Source organism: Podarcis vaucheri, assembly GCF_965113315.1.
Source record: "Podarcis vaucheri genome assembly, chromosome: 11".
In the NCBI taxonomy this organism is placed as follows: domain Eukaryota; kingdom Metazoa; phylum Chordata; class Lepidosauria; order Squamata; family Lacertidae; genus Podarcis; species Podarcis vaucheri.
The window spans coordinates 23,359,849-23,379,383 of NC_138749.1; the positions used below are offsets into that span (position 1 = coordinate 23,359,849).

Sequence of the window (19,535 nt, forward strand, 5' to 3'; positions counted from 1 at the left end):
TTATGTTCCTAGCTGAGAGTGCTACAGAATAAGGTTGTGCATATGAATACGCCGGAATGGTGTCTTATTGCAGATGTATTCTGCAACAGGCGCTTGGCACAATAATATTTGCCCTAGCAGTAGCTTCATTCTGCTTTATTTTATTCTGTGACGCTTCCCGAATGTATCAAATGAAAAAAGTAAGCAACTCTTTTAACAGCAGAAATGTTTATCAAGCTTGCAGCCTCAGGTCATTTTCATGTCTTAACGAACAGTACTTCTGCCGTCTTCCTCACAAGGAAGGCTATTCATAGGACCTTTGGCTCCATTCTATCTGAAGGTCACATTGTTTACACCAATTGTGGATGAAGTTGCGCTTTTCCTGAGGAGAACACACTTCGAAGGGGGGTGGGGAACAGAATAGACTGCACCCAGCATAACACTGTTGACAAATCATGTATTTTAGTCACAACAGGGGTCAAAAGATATCCTTTTATTGTGCATTTATGATTATTTGTGCTCATTATGCAGTATAGTATACAGTGGTACCTCAGGTTAAGTACTTAATTTGTTCCGGAGGTCCGTTCTTAACCTGAAACTGTTCTTAACCTGAAGCACCACTTTAGCTAATGGGGCCTCCTGCTGTCGCCACACCACCGGAACACAATTTCTGTTCTCATCCTGAAGCAAAGTTCTTAACCCGAGGTACTATTTCTGGGTTAGCGGAGTCTGTAACCTGAAGCGTATGTAACCTGAAGCGTATGAACCTGAAGCGTATGTAACCCGAGGTACCACTGTAGTTAGTATAGTAGGAGTTCCAGACTAGCAGTGGGGAGAACTGGGTTTGAGTCCTATACAGCAAAGAAATTCACTAAGTGATCATTGGGCCACTCACTCTCTGAACCTAACAGGGTTGATGTAATGATGAAACAGCGTGTTTGAGCACTATCAGCACTTTAGTGGTAAACTGAGGGGGGAAAGTTAATAAACAGACCCTCCAAGTGTCCCTATTTTGCAGGGACAGTCCTGGATTTACAGAAGCCGTCCTGGTTTCTGATTTGATCCCGGAATTGTCCCGCTTTTCCTTAGGATGTTCCTATTTTCGTCGGAGAAATGTTGGAGGGTATGGAGTTATGCGACCTCCCAAGCCAAGGAGATAAGTAACTATACCATTTAGAAGACATCTGAAGGCAGCTCTGTAGAGAGAAGTTTTAAAATGTTTAATGTTTTATTATGTTTTCATGTATGTCAGAAGCCGCCCAGAGTGGCTGGGGCAACCCAGTCAGATGGTTGGGGTATAAATAATAAAATGATGGTGGTGGTGGTGGAATAGGACGTCCCTACTTTCATGGGGGGAGAATGTTGGAGGGTGTGAATAAATAAATAGTGACCAGAGAGTAACCTACTTCCAGAACACATTAAGGAGCTAGAGTCCCTCTGCATGGGTTTTGAATACACTCAAACTCAGGACGAAAAGGAGAAACACGCTAAGAGGAAGGCATGCTTGGCAAACCCTCACCATGATCAACTCACACCCAGAAACCTATGTCCCCACCATGGAAGGATGTGTGGATCTTGAATTGTCCTCCATAGACACTTACGGACTCACTGTTAAAACCATGTTTATGGAAGGCAATCTCATCGGCTATGAGTGATCACCAAAAAAGAAGACAGGAACAGGAAGTGTCTTGCAAGGAACATAAGAAGAGCCCTGCTGGCTCAAGCCAATCCAGTCCAGCAACTTGCTCTCACATCTGCCAAGCAGGACCTGAGCTTAATAGCCCTCTCCCCTCCTGCAATTCTCTACAGGGCCTCTCCTCCTCCAAGAGGGGAGGGGTTGTGAGCGGGAGCAGCCTCCCTGTTCCTGATTGCTTCTGCTGCCGCGGCCAAGCCTCCCAGCCGACCAATAGGGCTGGCTGGTGGGTGGGGCTAAATGCGTCTAAACAACCGCGGCAGTGCTCTTCTCCTCAGTCTGTTCCTGCTTTCTTCGGATCTCCCACCCTCCCTCCCTCTTAGGTCAGCTTCTTTTTGCGTATTGACCTTGCTATGGACTTCAGTTGGTTGCCTTGGTTGCCCAAGGGGCCTGGTAGGACTTTTTACCCATTTGGCACCAGCCTCTTAGTTTTTTCGCCAACCTCGTAACAATTCGTCACATTTTTCTGGTATTGGCGGTTAGGCATTGGAATATGTGTGCTGTGTTGGAGGACTGGGTATGCACCATCATCTACCCCTCCTCTTTTGGGTATTCCATTAAAGGAATCCGGTGGTTGTGGATCCTGTCCGATGCCCTGCTAGTGGCTAGGGCCATGGCACGACCCCCGGTGACGTCATGGGGGAGCTTCCAGTTGTATTTGCATCAACAAGCTCCTCCCATTGGTTGTTAACCCTGATATGACTCCCGGCTGTGTGGGGTGGAGTCTTGTATTGCTGTTTCATCCAATGCCTAAGCCAATACTACTCACATGCTGTAACCAATAAAGTTGTGGCCTAATTTTGCCCATGAACCTAAAATAATGTGTCTGTGTGTCTTATTATAATCCTATGAGGGTGGAGGGTACTCGACTCACAACTGGCATTTGGTGGCAAACCACCTCCAGCAGTGGCTAATTGCCATTGATAGTCTTAACAGTGATGAAGAAGAAAATGTTCTCTCTGCAAAACGGCCAAAGGATTGCAACAGGTGTGAGCTAAGCGGAATACATAGGCCAGCCTAAGAAGTGAAGTAGAATGAGGCAGATTCCTGTATAGAATAGGAGTTTCTTTTCAGTATAATTTTGACAGTAGCGCTGTGAAACACTATCTCCACTTGGAAATGCCAAATGTTTTGTTGGAGGGTGGAGTTAGGAATAGATAGGGTGGGAAATTTTGTTGGGTTTTTGTTGCATGGTGGAAATCAGGAATAGATAGGCCAACCACTTAAACGGTAGGAAAAAAGAAAGAAAAAAAGAGGACAGAGATTTGCATAAAATTTGCACATGGTAGTTGATATGTATAGTTGCAAATTTAGTTGCAAGTCACTGCAGTTTGAATAGAAACACAGCACAACTCAGCAAAGTGGGGGCAACTGTGACCTGGTGGTTTTTGTGCCTGCCCAGTCTGCAGGTACCCAACTGTGGATGGGTAACTTGCAGAAGGCTCTCTGTTCTGGTGGTTCATTTTCTTTAAACTGGACAGCCCTCTAGAAAAATGATTACTTCTAAATAGAGGGTTGTTCTCTATAAAGGAGCACACCCTCCAACATCCCAATGAGGGAAATTGGGACACAACCTTGATGGATGCCCCCTCTCACTCAGGCCCTGCTCCCCCCCCCCCAGTTTCCTCCCATTGACAAGCCCTTATGCACCTTCGCCCGCCTGCCCTCTCCCCCGTTGCTGCCACCTTGAGGGCCACAGTGGCTCAGCTTTCCAGCCAATGTACTTCCGGAAGTCAGCACCACACTTCCATATGCTGGCACCGCTTCCGGAAGGAGGAAGAGGAGTGGGCAGTGCGTGGGAGCCAGAAAAGGACATTTGGGAACGGAATGAGAAGCCAGAGTGGCTTTTGTAAATCTGGGGTGTCCCACTTACAATGGGACAGTTGCACAGTATGACGTAGGACACATGACAACCCTAAGCAGCATCCAGCACCCAAAATTCATCTGTTTCCCCCCCGCCAAAAGGATAATATCAGAACAATGTAGAATTTCAAGCCTGGCTTATCAATGTTCTCTAGGCCTCCTTATCTCTATGAAGCCCAGAATATTAGAAAGCTGAAAAGCATAAACAGTTTTCCTAAATAGAATAAAGCAAGAATCTCACTTTGCCAAGACAAACATGTCCTCCTTAAGCTGGCAAGGAGTCCCTGTGTTTCCTTTAGAGAAAAGGAAAGAATGTATGAAATGCACTCTATAAGGAAGAGCTATAAATGAGTGAGGGGATGCAGGAGGGGAAGCCAAGTGAAATCCAAAATAAAAAATCAGGAATAGAAAACTAAAAATAACAAGGAGGAAAATGTGTTATAGCTGTAGGGACCCTCTTGCATTCCTCTTTTTCCATTGTACTTCAGTCTTCAGGAACATGCTAATATTGTTTCTGGATTTCAATAGCTTTTCAGTTTGTTTGTTTGTTTGTTTGTTTGTTTGCTTGCTTTGCTCTTCCAAAATAATCCTTTTGCATGCAAGAGGGCAGAATCCTTTGATACGAGTTTCAGTCCATGTGTCCATTTTAAAAGCTGCATTTCCTATGAGCTTGAAGAGCACAGAACTTACATCGTTTTGGAAATAAGAGAGGAAATTAAAGTTTATTTTTCCCAATCCTCTTACTGTGGTAGTGTTACCTTCAATAGAAAGGGTCACTTATGCATTGTAAAAAAAGGGGGACGAAAGACATTTGCATAAAAGTTGCAGATGCTAATGTCTATTTATAGATGAAGAATTAGATATAATGACTACAATTTAAGTGAAAATGCAATCCATGTCAGCATAGTGGGAGGGGAAGACTTTGAACAGGTGAGCTGTGTGGCTGCTCAGTTTGCTGTCCTGGTGCTATTGACCATCTTTGGCACCAGCTGGACTGCAGGAGTTTCCGGAAGGAGGCGAACAAGGCACCATTCAACTGTCTTAGGGGCTCCACTCCCAATTTGTGTAGGGCTTTCTCCTTGGACTATTCTTCTCCTGAAACTATCCTGCAAAGCAGTGGAAGTTTAGGATCAGAGTTTTCCTTCTCCTAGATGGGCTACCAGTTGATGAGCCCCATCTGCCCCTCACATCCCTCTACAACACATGCAGAAACTGCCTTCTTGATCATTGGACTCACTGTATTGGTCTCATCAGCTCTGAGATCATAAGAAAAGCCCCATGGGCTAATAGCATCCTCTTCTCATAGTGGCCAACCAAATTCCTGTGGGAAGACTGAAAGCAGGACAGAACTCTCCCCACTTGTGATTTCAAGAAACTGGCATTCAGAAGTACAGTGGTACTGTTATTGTCAGGGGCTCAGGAGCAGAGGCACAGGGGAGAGAGGAGATGGAGAGCGAAGAGGAAGGATCTGAGGGCAGCGTAGGGGAGTATGGCAGTGACCCGAGAGATTCCACGAGCTTCTCAAGCGAATCAGATGATTCCCAGAAGGAGGCGCCGATGGTCAGGGCAAGGGGGGTCCCAGGGAGGGCACACCAAGAACGGGGGGCCAGCGGGGACTCCCAAAGCAGCAGCTGGAAATCAGGACCAGCTTCCCCACCAGAGCATAGTGGGGGGGGGAAGAGTCTCAGGTGTCAGGGGCAGCATCCCCTCCAGCAGGAAGAGAGGATGAGTCGGAACTGGCCACGCCTCTGTCGGAGGGGAGGTCAGGTTCAGCTAGCCTCCCTGAAGGGGGAAGCAGTGACAGGAGCAGTGAAACGGTCAGGCGGAAGGTGGGCGGCTGGGCGCACGTGCCAAGTTCAATTGTACAGGCGCGCGGGACAGCAGAAAACCCGGATGGGGAACCAGGTCCTAAAGCCCGCCGGAGGCAGGGGGAAGACTCAGGGGACTCAGCGTCAGAAGAGTCTAGAAAGGGGGAGACTCCAGCTGACAGGAGGACCCAGAGGCAGAAAGAGCAGAGGAAGAGGTGGAGTAAGGCTAGAGTCTTAAACTGGTGTATCGGGGGAGGAGACTCAGACGGAGCTTCAGCGGTCTAGAGTTTCAGACGTAGAGCTGCACGCTGCTGATGTGAAAGACAAACTGAACTTCAATAAAGACTTTTGTATATAACAACGAAGTGGCGTTGGTCCTTTGTGAGCTGGGACCTAGGGCAGTTCTGACAGTTATGTACTGAAGTTTTCACCCTGGGCCAGCAGGGGGATACTGTAGATCGTTTTCACTCAGGTCCACATATGCAAATAAGGGATTGAAAGTGACATTCAGGGATTGGATAGTTACAGAAAGTGGTTACTGTTGCGTTGTAGTGGAGCTCTATATAAGCAGGCTATGAAGCACCCTTCAGTTCTGTTCTGTTCTGGACTGTGAATAAACAAAAGCTGTTGAAGAATCGCTGTGTCGTCTGATATGTTCACCCACAACTTAACAGGTACCTCGGGTTACAAACACCTCAGGTTACAAACACTTCGGGTTACAAACACTTCGGGTTATAGACTCTGCTAACCCGGAAGTAATACCTCAGGATGAGAACAGAAATTGTGCAGCGGCAGCAGGAGGCCCCATTAGCTAAAGTGGTACCTCAGGTTAAGAACGGTTTCAGGTTAAAAACGGACCGCCGGAATGAATTAAGTACGTAACCAGAGGTACCACTGTACACTGCCTTCAACAGTGGACGTACTGCAATCTGTAATACAATCCATGAAATAAGAGGTTACTTGTTATCCCTGGATTCAAAACATTTGCTTTTAGGCTAAGTAAAAATAGCATATTTCTGCGCTAGAAATAGACTTGGAAGTAATAGTTAACCTAGTGACAGCAGCGGAAAATCTCCGTAGCCAAAAAGTGGAAGAAAAGTAACCCTCTACCTGCAGCAGAATGTTTGATAAAATCTGTTCTGAAATAGTAATGGTTAAGAGGACATATTTCAGAAGGAGCATCTAATGAGCAAAGCAAATAAGCTTTTGGAACACTGGTTGCTTTTCATCATGTTTTGGAATGATAGATACAAGTATAAGGATAATGTGTGTTTTGTGTTACCATAAACATTTCATTTGTACATTGGTGTAAAAACAAGAAATCAATTGTGTACAAAGAACAAACACAAAATAGGCAGAATTTAGGTATTGTGACTTAATGGAGGAAGAAAGAGGTGCTGTGAACTGAAAAGACAAGCATCATCAGCACAACAGTGACTGACTGTTAAATGCACAACATCTTCTATCTGTGGCTACTCAAAAGTTAAGACACACTGTATTTCCTAAGAGTAACTTTCACTTAAATGCTCAGAAGATTGCAGCCTATGTCAGTGTTCTTGTTCTGTGTATGTGATTGTTCTGTGTTGTATTGATTTGTGGTTAATTTTTAGAATATTTTCATCGTGTTTTAAAATTGTTGTTAGCCATCCTGAGCAATAGCAGGAGAAAGAGTGGAGTATAAGAAGGATTAATGAATAAATAATATTACTCCAATGGGAAGATTTAATAACACTCCTGTGTACCAAAGACTATGCATCTTTGAGTCGGGAGACGTGGCGGACATTCAACGCTTTTTGCTACGATGCCCTTTATATACAAAAATTCCTCGATTACATCCTTTGCTCTCTCTCTCCAGTTGACCTCCCCTTGAGCAAATCTGTATTTTGCTGGCTGGCAATAACGTACTGTATTTATAACTGCACACAGGTTGCAAAATTTGCCTTGGCTGCAAGTAAGTTGAGAACTAGGCACCAAGACAAGTATCATAAGGGTGTGTGTGTGAGATGCGGAGTGCTTTAACTTATGCAGGTGTGATATTTCACATTTCTGTACGTTTGCTTTGCTGTTGCTGCTGTTCAGTTTTAAATTAATTATTTGTATTTTACGCATTGTGACCAATTGTGATGGCTTATAGCTTTTAGCAATAAAGATTTCATTCATTCAGTACTCTGCATTATCAGTGTACTCCTATGCATGTTGATACAGAACTAATTTCTGGCGTTTAGGATGGCAGTCATAAAGAATGAAAAGATAAATGGGATGTATGAAAGTCTGCACGTGTGGTTTTCCTGTGTGAATCATTAAGGGGCTACCGACAAAGCGTTGCACATTAAAAATATGTTTGCGTGGTTGCAGATCTCTGCTTGTCAGTATTTTGAATAATGTCAAAACTTATAAAAATTAATATAGAGTTAGCACAATCATTTCATTCAATTGCAATTTTGTTCCAAGAGATCATTTATTCAGAGGAACCCCAAAATCAGATAGTTTCGTTTTGACCTCTTATGACAAGCAAAACACATCCATAAATACCCAACTGTAAGCCTTCTAAGAGCCTGTCAATGAACCAGTTTCAACTTGGAAAATTCCTGTTTTCTCTAGACACAATAAAAACAGGAAATATTTACCAAATTCCCAGGTGTCAGGAAATACTTTCAAAACATTGTGGTGATCAAAAACAGACCATTTAAAGACATCCGATGCTGTGTGCAGGTGTTAATAATGGTATTTTCATTCAAAATATATGCTTTGGCACCCCGGAGATGGATTAATCCATGCTCCTTAGCACCCTATAAAAGTTCTGTTCATGCTGATCCTCTGATGACAGTGATAAGGAAGTCAGTTTTTCATACTCTGCCCATGAATTTTGAGATATTTGTGTTTCAGCCTGAACTACACTAGCTACAATTTTCTAACCTTAAATTGTCATTAGAATAGCTTTATTTATTTTTAAACTTATTAACAGCAGTGTGTATGTCACTGAGTTATAAAAAGGAAGACGATCAATCTCTGAAGAGCCGGGGGGACACTCCAGAGCAGTGGGACTGCAGGCATGAGATGGGGAAGTCCCATTGTCCACGTCCGCTTAGAGATGGGAAAAATTTGATTCAGTCCCCCTTTAAAATGAAGCTGCTTAATTTGCATTGTCCAAAACAGTGTGCAAACATGACACAATTGTCCAGTTAAGCAATGTGTGCAAAACTTTACATACTAGGAGAAAGTGTGCATATAAATGCATATATCAGCGAAATAGTATGCAAGAATAAATGCTATTAAGGAAAATATAAATATTGGGGGAAATATGCTTTGCAAAAATGTGCATGTTAGGCAAAATTGCATAGAAAAATATTTATATCAGGAGAAATTCACATTAAGATTCTGATGATTTGTTTTTGAGAGCTTTTAAAAAAACCTTAAAATAGGGGCAACTGATCTTAAAACAGGAAAAACGATAAACTGAAATTGACAGACTTCCACCTATACTGTAGAACCATGCTTGCAAATACTGTACTGTAAACTAGAAAAGGAAGGCAGCAAACTGATCAATTTATGGAGTCTTTTTATCCTTTATTCAGTATGACAAGATTCAGAATGCATTCCAGCCTCATTCAGCTCTCTGTTGTGGGTATGTGATCCTTAGTCACTGATTGTGTCAGAACCTTTTATAGAATGCATTTTGGATTATGCCTCCAGCCACCGTTGCATAACACTGACCAGCCTTCAAGAACACTCCTTTATCCAATGACCTCTACAGATTGTCTGTAGAGGATTGTCTCACTAAAGAGGAAGCTGTTTGAGGTGAAAGGGGCCCCCAATAATTAGAAATTGAGACCTCAAGTGAAATAAATCAATTTTCCAGTGTATAGAACCATAGAATTGTAGAGTTGTAAGGGTTAGGATATTTCCGTTCCACCTTAAAAGGGAGCAGGTTTTGTGAGTCACAGAGTCTGCGTATTTCCTGTTCACAGGAAGTTTATATTTTGTCTATGCTTTCGTTTTCTCTCTGTGTGCCTGAGACATTGAAGCAGGCAGTCATGTTTTCTCTTTGTTCTGACCAACGCTGAATAAAGTTGTAAATATGCTCTCCTGAGTGCGTCTTTTGCTATGTGAACTCTGCTGATAGAGTGTGCACGAGCTCTGGAAAGATGGAAAGCTATTTCCGAAACTTTGTGTCGCTAATTGACTAATACTGCGTTATCTACGGGTGGTCGATGGACGTCCGACATCGGCTTGGAGGCCATGATGGCTTTTGTCTCCCTGGCAGTATCCCAACAGTAAGGGACGTGGGCGGCGCTGTGGGTTAAACCACAGAGCCTAGGACTTGTCAATCAGAAGGTCAGCAGTTCAAATCTCCGCGACGGGGTGAGCTCCCATTGCTCGGTCCCTGCTCCTGCCAACCTAGCAGTTCGAAAGCACGTCAAAGTGCAAGTAGATAAATGGGTACCGCTCCGGCGGGAAGGTAAACGGCGTTTCTGTGCGCTGCTCTGCTTCGCCAGAAGCGGCTTAGTCATGCTGGCCACATGACCTGGAAGCTGTACGCAGGCTCCCTCGGCCAGTAAAGCGAGATGAGCGCCGCAACCCCAGAGTCGGCCACTACTGGACCTAATGGTCAGGGGTCCCTTTACGTTTAAGGGACCACAGCCACTGCAACACAGGAATTTTTTGCCCAATGTGGAGCTTGTACCCGTAACCCTGAGACCGAGTCTCATGCTTTACCGACTGAGCTTGTTTTGCTCTGTCTTAAAAATGGAAAAAGGAATGTAACTCAAAATTAGATTACATGCAGAAGGTCCCAGTTTCAATCTCTGACACTTCTAGTTGTTGTTGTTTAAAGGATCACAGCATATTGTGACATCAGGTATTGCAGGGATGGCTAATGTGTGACCTTCCAGATGTTGTCAGACTACAACTCACACCATCCCTAAGTATCATGAACAGAATGTGGAAGCAATATGTTTCTATCTGATTTATTGGGCAATAATACACATATACACTTATAAACATTGAGGTTATTACATGCACATTCAAAGATCCATCATAGTCACAAATATTTGACAAAGAGCAACAATAAAAGAACTAAATTCATGAAAGTATCCACAGCACTATTTAAATAAACTCTCTCGTTATGCCTGCCAAACCACATTTATTTGACTAAAAAATTTCCCGGAGGAGCCTCAAATCTGACTTGCTTCGAAATGATCCATTGACTTACACAGGAATTGTTTGCACTTTTCTGTACTGCTGATTGTGTTGGCACTTCCATTGTGAACTCCCGTCTTCAGGCTGACAACTCAGCCTTACAAATTGAAGCCAGTCTAAATGTTGGTCTACTGCAGCAAGGAAAAATTGGTTCAGCACCAATAAATACATCAAGAGGCCTAAGGGGCTGCCCCTAACTTATTTTTTACACTTTGATGACCAGTAAGAGTTTCCTCTTATAAAAACTCCACGTCTCCTACAGAAAGTTCATTTTAATTCCAGCTTCCTTCATTCTGTTTCCACAGATGCATTATTTACAATATTTGCTCTAATGTTTTTACATAATCAGTAGCTCATATAATCTACTTAGCAGTTGAATCACTGTTTAAAATTGCTGTAAATCTGCTGTGGAAAGTTAGCTGGTGGTCTTTCCTGTGTAAAGGGAACCTAACAAAACTATGAGGGTGCAACCCTGCAGACAAGCGGCCTTAATCCCATTGAATTTGATGGGATTTATATCGCTGAAATATATGGTTTTAAGCCACCATTTAGCACTGAACAAAGGGCGCTTAAGGGCATGGATACATTTTCAACTGGGTAAAGGCAGCAATGCACACTTACCAGAGAGTAAGGCCCATTGAACATAGTAGCGTGTAACTCCAAGTAAACATACACAGGATTCAACTGCCTGCAAGTTTAGCTGTGTCTTGGATTGTGACAGTACAGCCTGATCCTAGGCATGCTTACACAAAAATAAGTCTCACTGAATTCCATGGCTCTTACTTCCATGTCAGTATGCGTAACACTGTAGTCTTCATATTCAAAATTAATACTGATTTTAGTCCCTTTTATTACATTCATCAGTCTACCAGGATATCAGCTATAAAATTTACATTTCCTAACTTTGGTGGACTTCTGTCACCATACAATTCCTATGTTTTAAATGAATGAATATTTTGTGTAGAGCTTGCAGTTTTGAGATGACTCCTAGATTCATGTGCCCTTTCAAAAAAGTTTACATTCAACAGTTCATAATGTACTTTAGTATTCTAATGACAACTAAGCTATGTTCTTTAAAACATGTACACTGTACACAGTCTTATACTCTTTTCCTGAAGTTACAGACTGGATTCGGTTATTTGTTTATTACACATTACTATTTCCTTTGCTGGAGCAGATTGCTGAACATTCATTATAAATGTGAAGAAAGCACATCAGTTTTGAAAGTCCTGTCCATATAGGCTAATATCAGCGAGGGTTTAGCCATTTCGTTATTGGAGAGTTAATGGCTTTTTCTTTGACAAAATCCTCTTTTACAGAATTGCCATCACCGGATCCCATATCATTCTCTGAAAGTTTAAAATAGAGAAAGATTATTAAATAATTTCCCCCCATTCCTTTGTGTCTTCGTCTAGAACAGGGAACCGTTGGCCCTCCAGATGCTGCTGAACTACAACTCTATCTGCCCCAGCAAGCATGGTCAATGGCGATGGATGATGGGAGTTGTAGTTCAGCAATATGGGAGGACCACAGGTTATGCACACCAGATCTAGAAGATATTTGAATATCATGGCTACAATCATGGAGACCTTGTCCCTCCATCCTCTTCTGGTCTTCAGCTTAACAATGCATCTGGACATCATTCTGTGTAATATCTCCCACTACCATACATAGATCTAACCCAAACTTGGGTCTCCAGCTGTTTTTGGACTACAACTCCCATCATCCCTAGCTAGCAAGACCAGTGGTCAGGGATTATGGGAGTTGTAGTCCAAAAACAGCTGGAGACCAAAGTTTGGGACACACTGATCTAACCAATCTGCCTCGGGGGTCCCTTCCAACTCTACAGTTCAATGACTCTATGATTCTATGCCCTTCAACAGGGGTCAGCAAACTTTTTCAGCAGGGGGCCGGTCCACTGTCCCTCAGACTTGTGGGGGGCCGGACTATTAAAAAAAATATGAACGAATTCCTATGCCCCACAAATAACCCAGAGATGCATTTTAAATAAAAGGACACATTCTACTCTTGTAAAAACACACTGATTCCCGGACTGTGAGAAGGTGATTGGGCCGCATCCGGCCCCTGGGCCTTAAGCTGCCTACCCATGCCCTTCAACAAGGCTGTGCATGCAAAATAAGTTACTTGCTCATGCAGCCCTGGAAAGGTGCATGTGGTTGTGTAGTTTGATGACTGGGTGTTATAGATCTCCAAAGCACAACTATGTTAATCTCTTGGGACAAAGGCAGCTAGGAGTCTTGCCGGCCAACAGATGCAGAAAGCCCCCAGGTTCCTCCCCTGGTTTCTCCAGCAGGGGTCTTCTGTCTGAAACCCTGGAGAACTATTGCCGGTCAACGTAGATGGCCATTGATCTGACAGCTTCCTATGCTCAGATGCTCCTATCAGAAAGCTCCCCTGCATAGTGCCATGGTGCTTTGCACAGCTCCTGTTCGTTCAACACACTTGCACAGGAGGATGTTCTATTGCTTAGATGGGAACCTCCAGACATGGTTGGGCTACAACTCTCATCATTACTGGCTGTTTTCTACGCTGCCTGGAACAGACAAGAGGTGGAGTCCAACTATGTCTGAAGGGACCAGTTTCCCCATTCCTGCTTTGAAGAATGAACACGTACCTGCATGTGGAATTAGCTTTAGTCTGCTGGGGGGCTTTGATGCAGCCAGTTGGAAAAATGAAAATTTCAGACATTTCCCAGTTACTCTGTCGCATATGCCAGACTGGCAGTTGCAGGTTCTTCGGCACTCCAGTCCATAGGTCCCATACGGACACTCTGCAAGACAGAAAAAGAAACAGCAGTGAATCTATTATGAAACCCAGGGGGTTGGACTAGATAACCCTTTGGAGCCTTTCCAGTTCTACAATTCTATGATTCTATGGATTCCTAATTATGGAAGACTCTGATTATATACCTTGAACCTCACTTCTCCCCCACCCCACCCTTAATGATTCAAAGATCTTCATAATAAAACAAAAAAGCAACAATGCCAACATGTGTGTGTTTATATCTCTTCATATATTTTCCACAGTTGCAAGCATGTTAATAATATTACTTAATTATTTGCAAAAGATATGTTCAGTTAAATTGTTTCCTTTGCCTTTCCTGAAGGCTAAACACAGATTTTAATCTTCTAAAAATATATAATCAGGAGGAACAAAGGCTGCTAGCTAGAGATAAACTGGTTGGAATTAAATAGTTATCTCTGCCGTGTCATGAAATAACAAATTGTTACATTATTTATTCAATTTATTAGGTTAGCGAGCTTTGTTGTGATTGAATTGTTGCTGCCAAGGCAAAGGAGAGGTGCTTGTGGGATTTTCTGCCTAAATTGCCAAAATATTTGCCAGGTTTGGGTCCCTTGCATTTTGGCTTTTTGGGACGGGTGTTGCTCTTTGCTGCTGTACCTCAAGCGGTAAAATGCCTTTGTCCAGCAGCCCTGTCTAGGGCTTTCCCTCATCACCCACCAGATCAGGACTCCTGTAGCAGTATGGTTTTCTCTCTCTGTATTATAATACAGAACATTGCCTACAGTCCTCTATATGATCTGCCTTAGCGTTTTTATCTACTGAAGATTTTTGGGAGCTTTAGATGGTAAACCATTTAAACCGCACTGCCCTCTCCCATTTGCTATGCTGGACCAAAGCATTTAAGCAGTGGACTAAACAAGCGAAGCTGGATGCCGTGGTTTACTGACAGAGGCTGTTTTGGTGTGAATGGAACAGGAAATGAAAAAGCAAATATTACAAGATGGCCTTTCCTTCTTACCACAAATAGTGACGGCCCCAAGTTACCCAGTGAGCTTTGTGGCTGAGTGGAGCTCTGAAGCCACATCCCCACACCCCAGCCAAAGTCTGACACTAACCGCTACATATTTAAAGCTTGATAATGTGCCGGGAAGACAACTAAAAGGTCAGTCCCATTGCAAGACGTTGGGTGCTGCTTTGATGCAGCAGCAGAAAGCAATCCCACGCTCCTGAAATTAAAGCAGGCCGTGAAGCGGGTTTTCATTTACATCCATTTGAAATGCAAACATAAAGTCTCCATTGGCTAAAACACACATAAGAATTGTACTCCTATGAATCTCTTCTAATTACTCTTCACTTGCAGTGACCGCACCACCAAATATATTGTGCACGGGAGACTCAGGGGGCTTCCAAGCTGTTGCTATTTTTGAGTGGGATTCATTCACATACTGGCAGATTCAGTGATGCAATTCAAGTTGGTTGGGAGGTCTTTCGCAACATAGCTGCCCCCTATCCCCCCAAAAAAACCCCAAACTATTTGTTATATAAAAAAGTGATGAGGGCAGGAATGCATGGAAGTGCATGAGAAAACATGTGCTTGATGCAATGCCCCATAACCTCCCTGCAAACATATCAGAATGAATGCTCAATAAATCTCCAAAGATTGTCTAATCTCCATGCAAACAAATTAGGAGAAATGAACAGTGAACAGGCTGTCTGGACTCTGTAAAGGTAAAGGTAAAGGTACCCCTGCCCGAACGGGCCAGTCTTGACAGACTCTGGGGTTTGTGCGCCCATCTCACATCTATTGGCCGGGGGCTCTGGACTCTGTAAGCAACCTCAAAAGTCATTTAAGCCCTGCCTAAGAAACCACTCAAGTGCCTCCTTCCAGCTAGGACTCATCACCTACAGGGACATGCTTTCGTAGATGGGTGAGGAATTCTTGCATGTGAACCTTTTCAGGATCCCACACAACCCATTCCAGGCCTGCTCTTGCGTAGCTCTTTAATAAGCTGTAATCAGGCTGCTTGGGAAAGAGTGTGGGAAACTGACTGCAGCACCTCCTCTGACTCCCAGCCCCTTTCAAACAGGTGATTAGCCGGTTTGAAGCTTATTTTACAGGAAGGTTCTCGTTCCCCATTGGATCAAAACGTAAGCCTGCAAGCCTAAGCACCTAAGTAAATGCATGGGACCTGCAACATAATGTTGTCATGCCCAGTGATCCTATTCAGATTACTAGACACGCCATTCCATTCCCCCCACACACACCTCTCAGTCAGTAGTCCAATGTTGTTGTTGTTGTTGCAGTTCTACAAACTTTGGATTCTCCCAAGCCTCTGGTGCATAGAGACCACTCCTAGAGACCACGAGGCTTTCGGTCCCCCACAACAAAATATTTGAGGGGCCTGGGCCCCCGCAAAGTTGATGGGCATTCCCATTCAAATGGTGTTTGTGCACTTCGTCATGTGATCAGTATTGCAGGGTGGGGCTTACCTGGGCCCCCACAATATTTTTTTCAAGTTGGCACCCCTGGTCTGGCGTACTGATAGTGCCAGTTATAACATAAGTTCACTATCAGTGATCATGTTTCCACTGACTTAAGATCTGCAGCGTACATTTAAAGCACACCTATGCACATTTAAAGCAAATGGTTCCCCAAAGAACCATTCCTGGGAATATAGTTCCACCCTCATAGAGCTACAGTTCACAGCATCCTTAACAAACTACAGTTCCCAGAAGTCTTTAAGGGAGAGCCATGGGCTTTAAATGCACAATGGATGCACTTTTAGTGCAAAGAGAGTGCTGAGAACATCAAATGAGATTAACTCCCAGGGAATATGTCTAGACTTTAAGGATGCAATCCTTGCAATCCTAGGAATGACCTGCCTTCCTACACTGTCTATATTGGCTCATGTGCAAGCATGCTAACCTGCGTTTCAAATCACTTAGGCCATCAGAATTCTAGAAATAATAATGTCTTTTTTGGTAGCCAGCTTTGAGGAATCCAAAAACCAGCTTCTGAAAGCTATTACCCCCTAGGCAGAAACCATAAGGACGTGTACATTTTCATAGAATCATAGAATTGGAAAAGACCTATAGACTCATCTAGTCCAAATCCCTGACACTTCAAGAATCTCAGCTGTCAATGGCAACCCAATCTCTGCCTAAAAGCCTCAAAAGAAGGAGAATCCACCATGGGAGTCTGTTCCACTTTTGAACAGCTCTTTCTATTGGAAAGTTCTTCCTGACGTTTAGTTGGTGTCTCCTTCCTTATAACTTGAAGCCATTGGCTTGGGTCATAGCTTGCTCCATCCTCCATGTGACAGGCTTTTAGTTATTTGAAGATGGCTATCACATCTCCCCTTTACCATGCTAAATATACCAAGTTCCTTCAACCATATCTCATAGGGCTTGGTTTCCAGACCCTTGATCATCTTGGTTGCCCTCCTCTGCACGTGTTCCAGCTTGTCAATATCCTTCATAAACCATGGCACAGGTGTGATCTCACCAAGTCAGAACAGAGTTGTACCATGACTTCCCTTGATCAGAACACTATGCTTCTGTACATTTCCAGGCACCTAACAATCTGTATACTGCATTAGGTTACATATTAAGCAGAGTAAAAGTGGTAGATTGGACTAGTGTATACAACTTCAGACTGCAGGTGGGAGAATGCAATTTTTAAATGAGCTCCCTGTATGTTATAGTGGTTAGAGTGTCGGACAAGGGCCTGAGAGACCAGGGGTCAGATCCACATTTCATCATGAAGCTCACTTGGGCCAGTCACTGCCTCTCAGCCTAACCTACCTCAAAGGGCTGTTATGGGGATTAAAAGAAGAGGGGCAGAACCATGTATGCTATTTTGAGCTCCTTGGAGAAAAGGATCGAATATAAAAACAATCAAAGAGAAAGAAAAGGGAAAAACGACTCTGCCCATATATGTCAAACTAGTATCAAACTAGTTCATTAGAGAAAAAGGTTTAACATTTTAATATGAGACAGCACTCAGCATTTTTTTAAAAAAAGTTCATGCACACCCCATGGGCAGTCTGAAGCGGAACAGTCAAAATTGTATTACCTTTATCTGACAAAGTACGTACATTGCTTCTAACAAAGTTGGTGCCAATAAAGGCTGTGTTTCTGACAGTACAAAACACTTGTTAGGTGCTGGGGAGGAGGGGGGGAGAGGCACCTGCAGGGATCTGAAGGCTCACAGCACCCATCTTGGTGCTATGGAAGCTCTGCACACCTGGGATAGCTTTTTCTGGTTCACGAAAACAGATTGCATCCAATTCAATGTGATTCTGAGTAGACTCATTGGCATTAATTAGTTGTGCCCATTAATTTCAATGGGCCTGAGTATGACTAATGTTGAATATCACCCTGTATCTTCACTGCTGGGTGTAGGGTCTCACCCCACAAATCTTTTGTGCCACAACTCCTGTTGTGGAGCGCACTATGTTCTCTTGGTCGTCTATGCTCCTGGTCGGACATCTTCACCTAGGACCACCCTCCTGAGAGTTTTTCCCTCTGTGCATCTCTCCCAGTCAATCACTAAATGTTGTTCCTGATAAAAGTGTCCTTTTCCAAATGGATAAGACCTGGGTAGTTTCTGGAAGGTACGGGGCTAGCATAAGAGTCGGTTAGGTTTAAGACCTACCTCAGCCTTAGATTTCGCTGGCAGCCTCAAGCAACCCTGCCTCAGCCTCCGTTTGCAAAACATAGAAATTACGACCCACCTTACCAAACTGTGAAATGAAAGCACTAGACATAATATTGATTTAGCAATAAATAACCATTTGTGTCTGTCTCCATCTCAGAGAGGCTTTTGCTACGCCAGGATAATTCAAATGTGGATGGGTGTTGCTGTTGCTTTTAAAATAAAGAGTACTAATTGTGTATTTCTGGATGAAATCACCAGCCACTACACATGGAGAGTAGTATCATCCTAATTGTCATGACTGGCAGTTTTATCCAGCGACTGTCCTTTACCTTTGCAGATACCGAACTCGTCACCAAAATCATCCTCTTCGGAAAAAAACTGGCACTTCAATCCGGGGCCACATTTCACGCCGTCCATCCCTGCGACTGTCCGGTAGCATGTCTCTCCCAAGGCTGCAGCACAGACTCTGCAGCAGCCGCAGTCATCCAACACCTGCTTCTTACAGTGCACCAGGCTTTTGCATTCACTGCTGTTGCAGGACTCGGGGCAGTCCACAGCATACTTGGCGCTCCAGGTAGGTCCAGCATTCGTGGGTACCAAAAAGAGAGTGAAGACCAAAAAACGATTCATATCTTTTGGTGCTAGGTGCACGGTTTCCACTGCAGAAGAGCAGGTTGAGAAATTTAGCTCTGAGGTCTTCTGCTGCTGCTGGGACGTAGCAGTGAAGGACCAGAAGTAGTAGCTGGGAGATCAGCTTGCAGTTTTTTGAGCCTTTATACAGCCCACTGCTCACCAGGCCTGCCGTCGTCAATTTCCTCAAGCTGTCTTCTTGCCAGCCTCCCTTGTTTTACTTTGCGAAATCCAGGATGAAGGTTGGATTAGCACGCTGCTGCCATCCAGGAATTGAAAAGCCTGAGCTGATGTAATCTGTTATGTTTAGTTGGGTTGTTTTCCAGTGAGGGCTGAAAACTCTCATATCCGTCTCAAATGCTCAAGGATGTCTGCCAGAAAAGTGCACGGGGGTGGGCTGGGGAGGAAGAGCAGTAGTAGGTTACATACCTTTCCTTCAGGACAACATTGGCTCGATCCCCTTGCAAATCACCCTTTTGACTCACAAAAGTCAGAAAGAGAGATCGTATATCTAACTACATAGCTGCCATGGTCAATTCATTTTCTAAACCCCTGCTACCAACCTTGGGAATATAAAGCGATGTCTTGTTACTTTAAAGTAGCCTTCCCTGACCTAGTGCCTTCCTGATGTTTTGGACAGTGGGTCCTATCCGTCCCGGCTAGCATGGCCAATGTTCTTGAGAGTTGTGATCCAACAACATCTGGAAGAGCCCAGGTTGGAGAAGGGTGCTTTAAAGAAAAAATATGGTAGCACACCTGCTAAAGGAAACTCTTATTTGGAGCAAAAAGAATAATCCCGTCAACATTTAAGGTTAGGCAGTTAACTGAGGCACTGAGTTCAAAGAGACATGCCAAAGACAACATAGTAAGATAGGTGTCAAGGTCTTGTGTTTTCACCTTCAGATATCTGACAGTTATCAGTTCAGTATCTTTTGGC

At 43.7% G+C, this 19,535-nt stretch overlaps 1 protein-coding gene across 1 annotated transcript; it reads right to left on the reverse strand.

Moving 5' to 3' along the window:
• Window positions 1-10,952: 10,952 nt before the first annotated feature.
• On the reverse strand, window positions 10,953-18,849 carry ESM1 (endothelial cell specific molecule 1). Its single transcript, XM_082242299.1, has 3 exons — window positions 18,298-18,849; window positions 13,178-13,333; window positions 10,953-11,891 (listed from the first exon to the last, which is right to left on the reverse strand). The coding sequence occupies exons 1-3, from the start codon at window positions 18,596-18,598 to the stop codon at window positions 11,791-11,793; spliced, it is 558 nt and encodes a 185-aa protein (XP_082098425.1). The 5' UTR covers window positions 18,599-18,849; the 3' UTR covers window positions 10,953-11,790.
• Window positions 18,850-19,535: the final 686 nt, after the last annotated feature.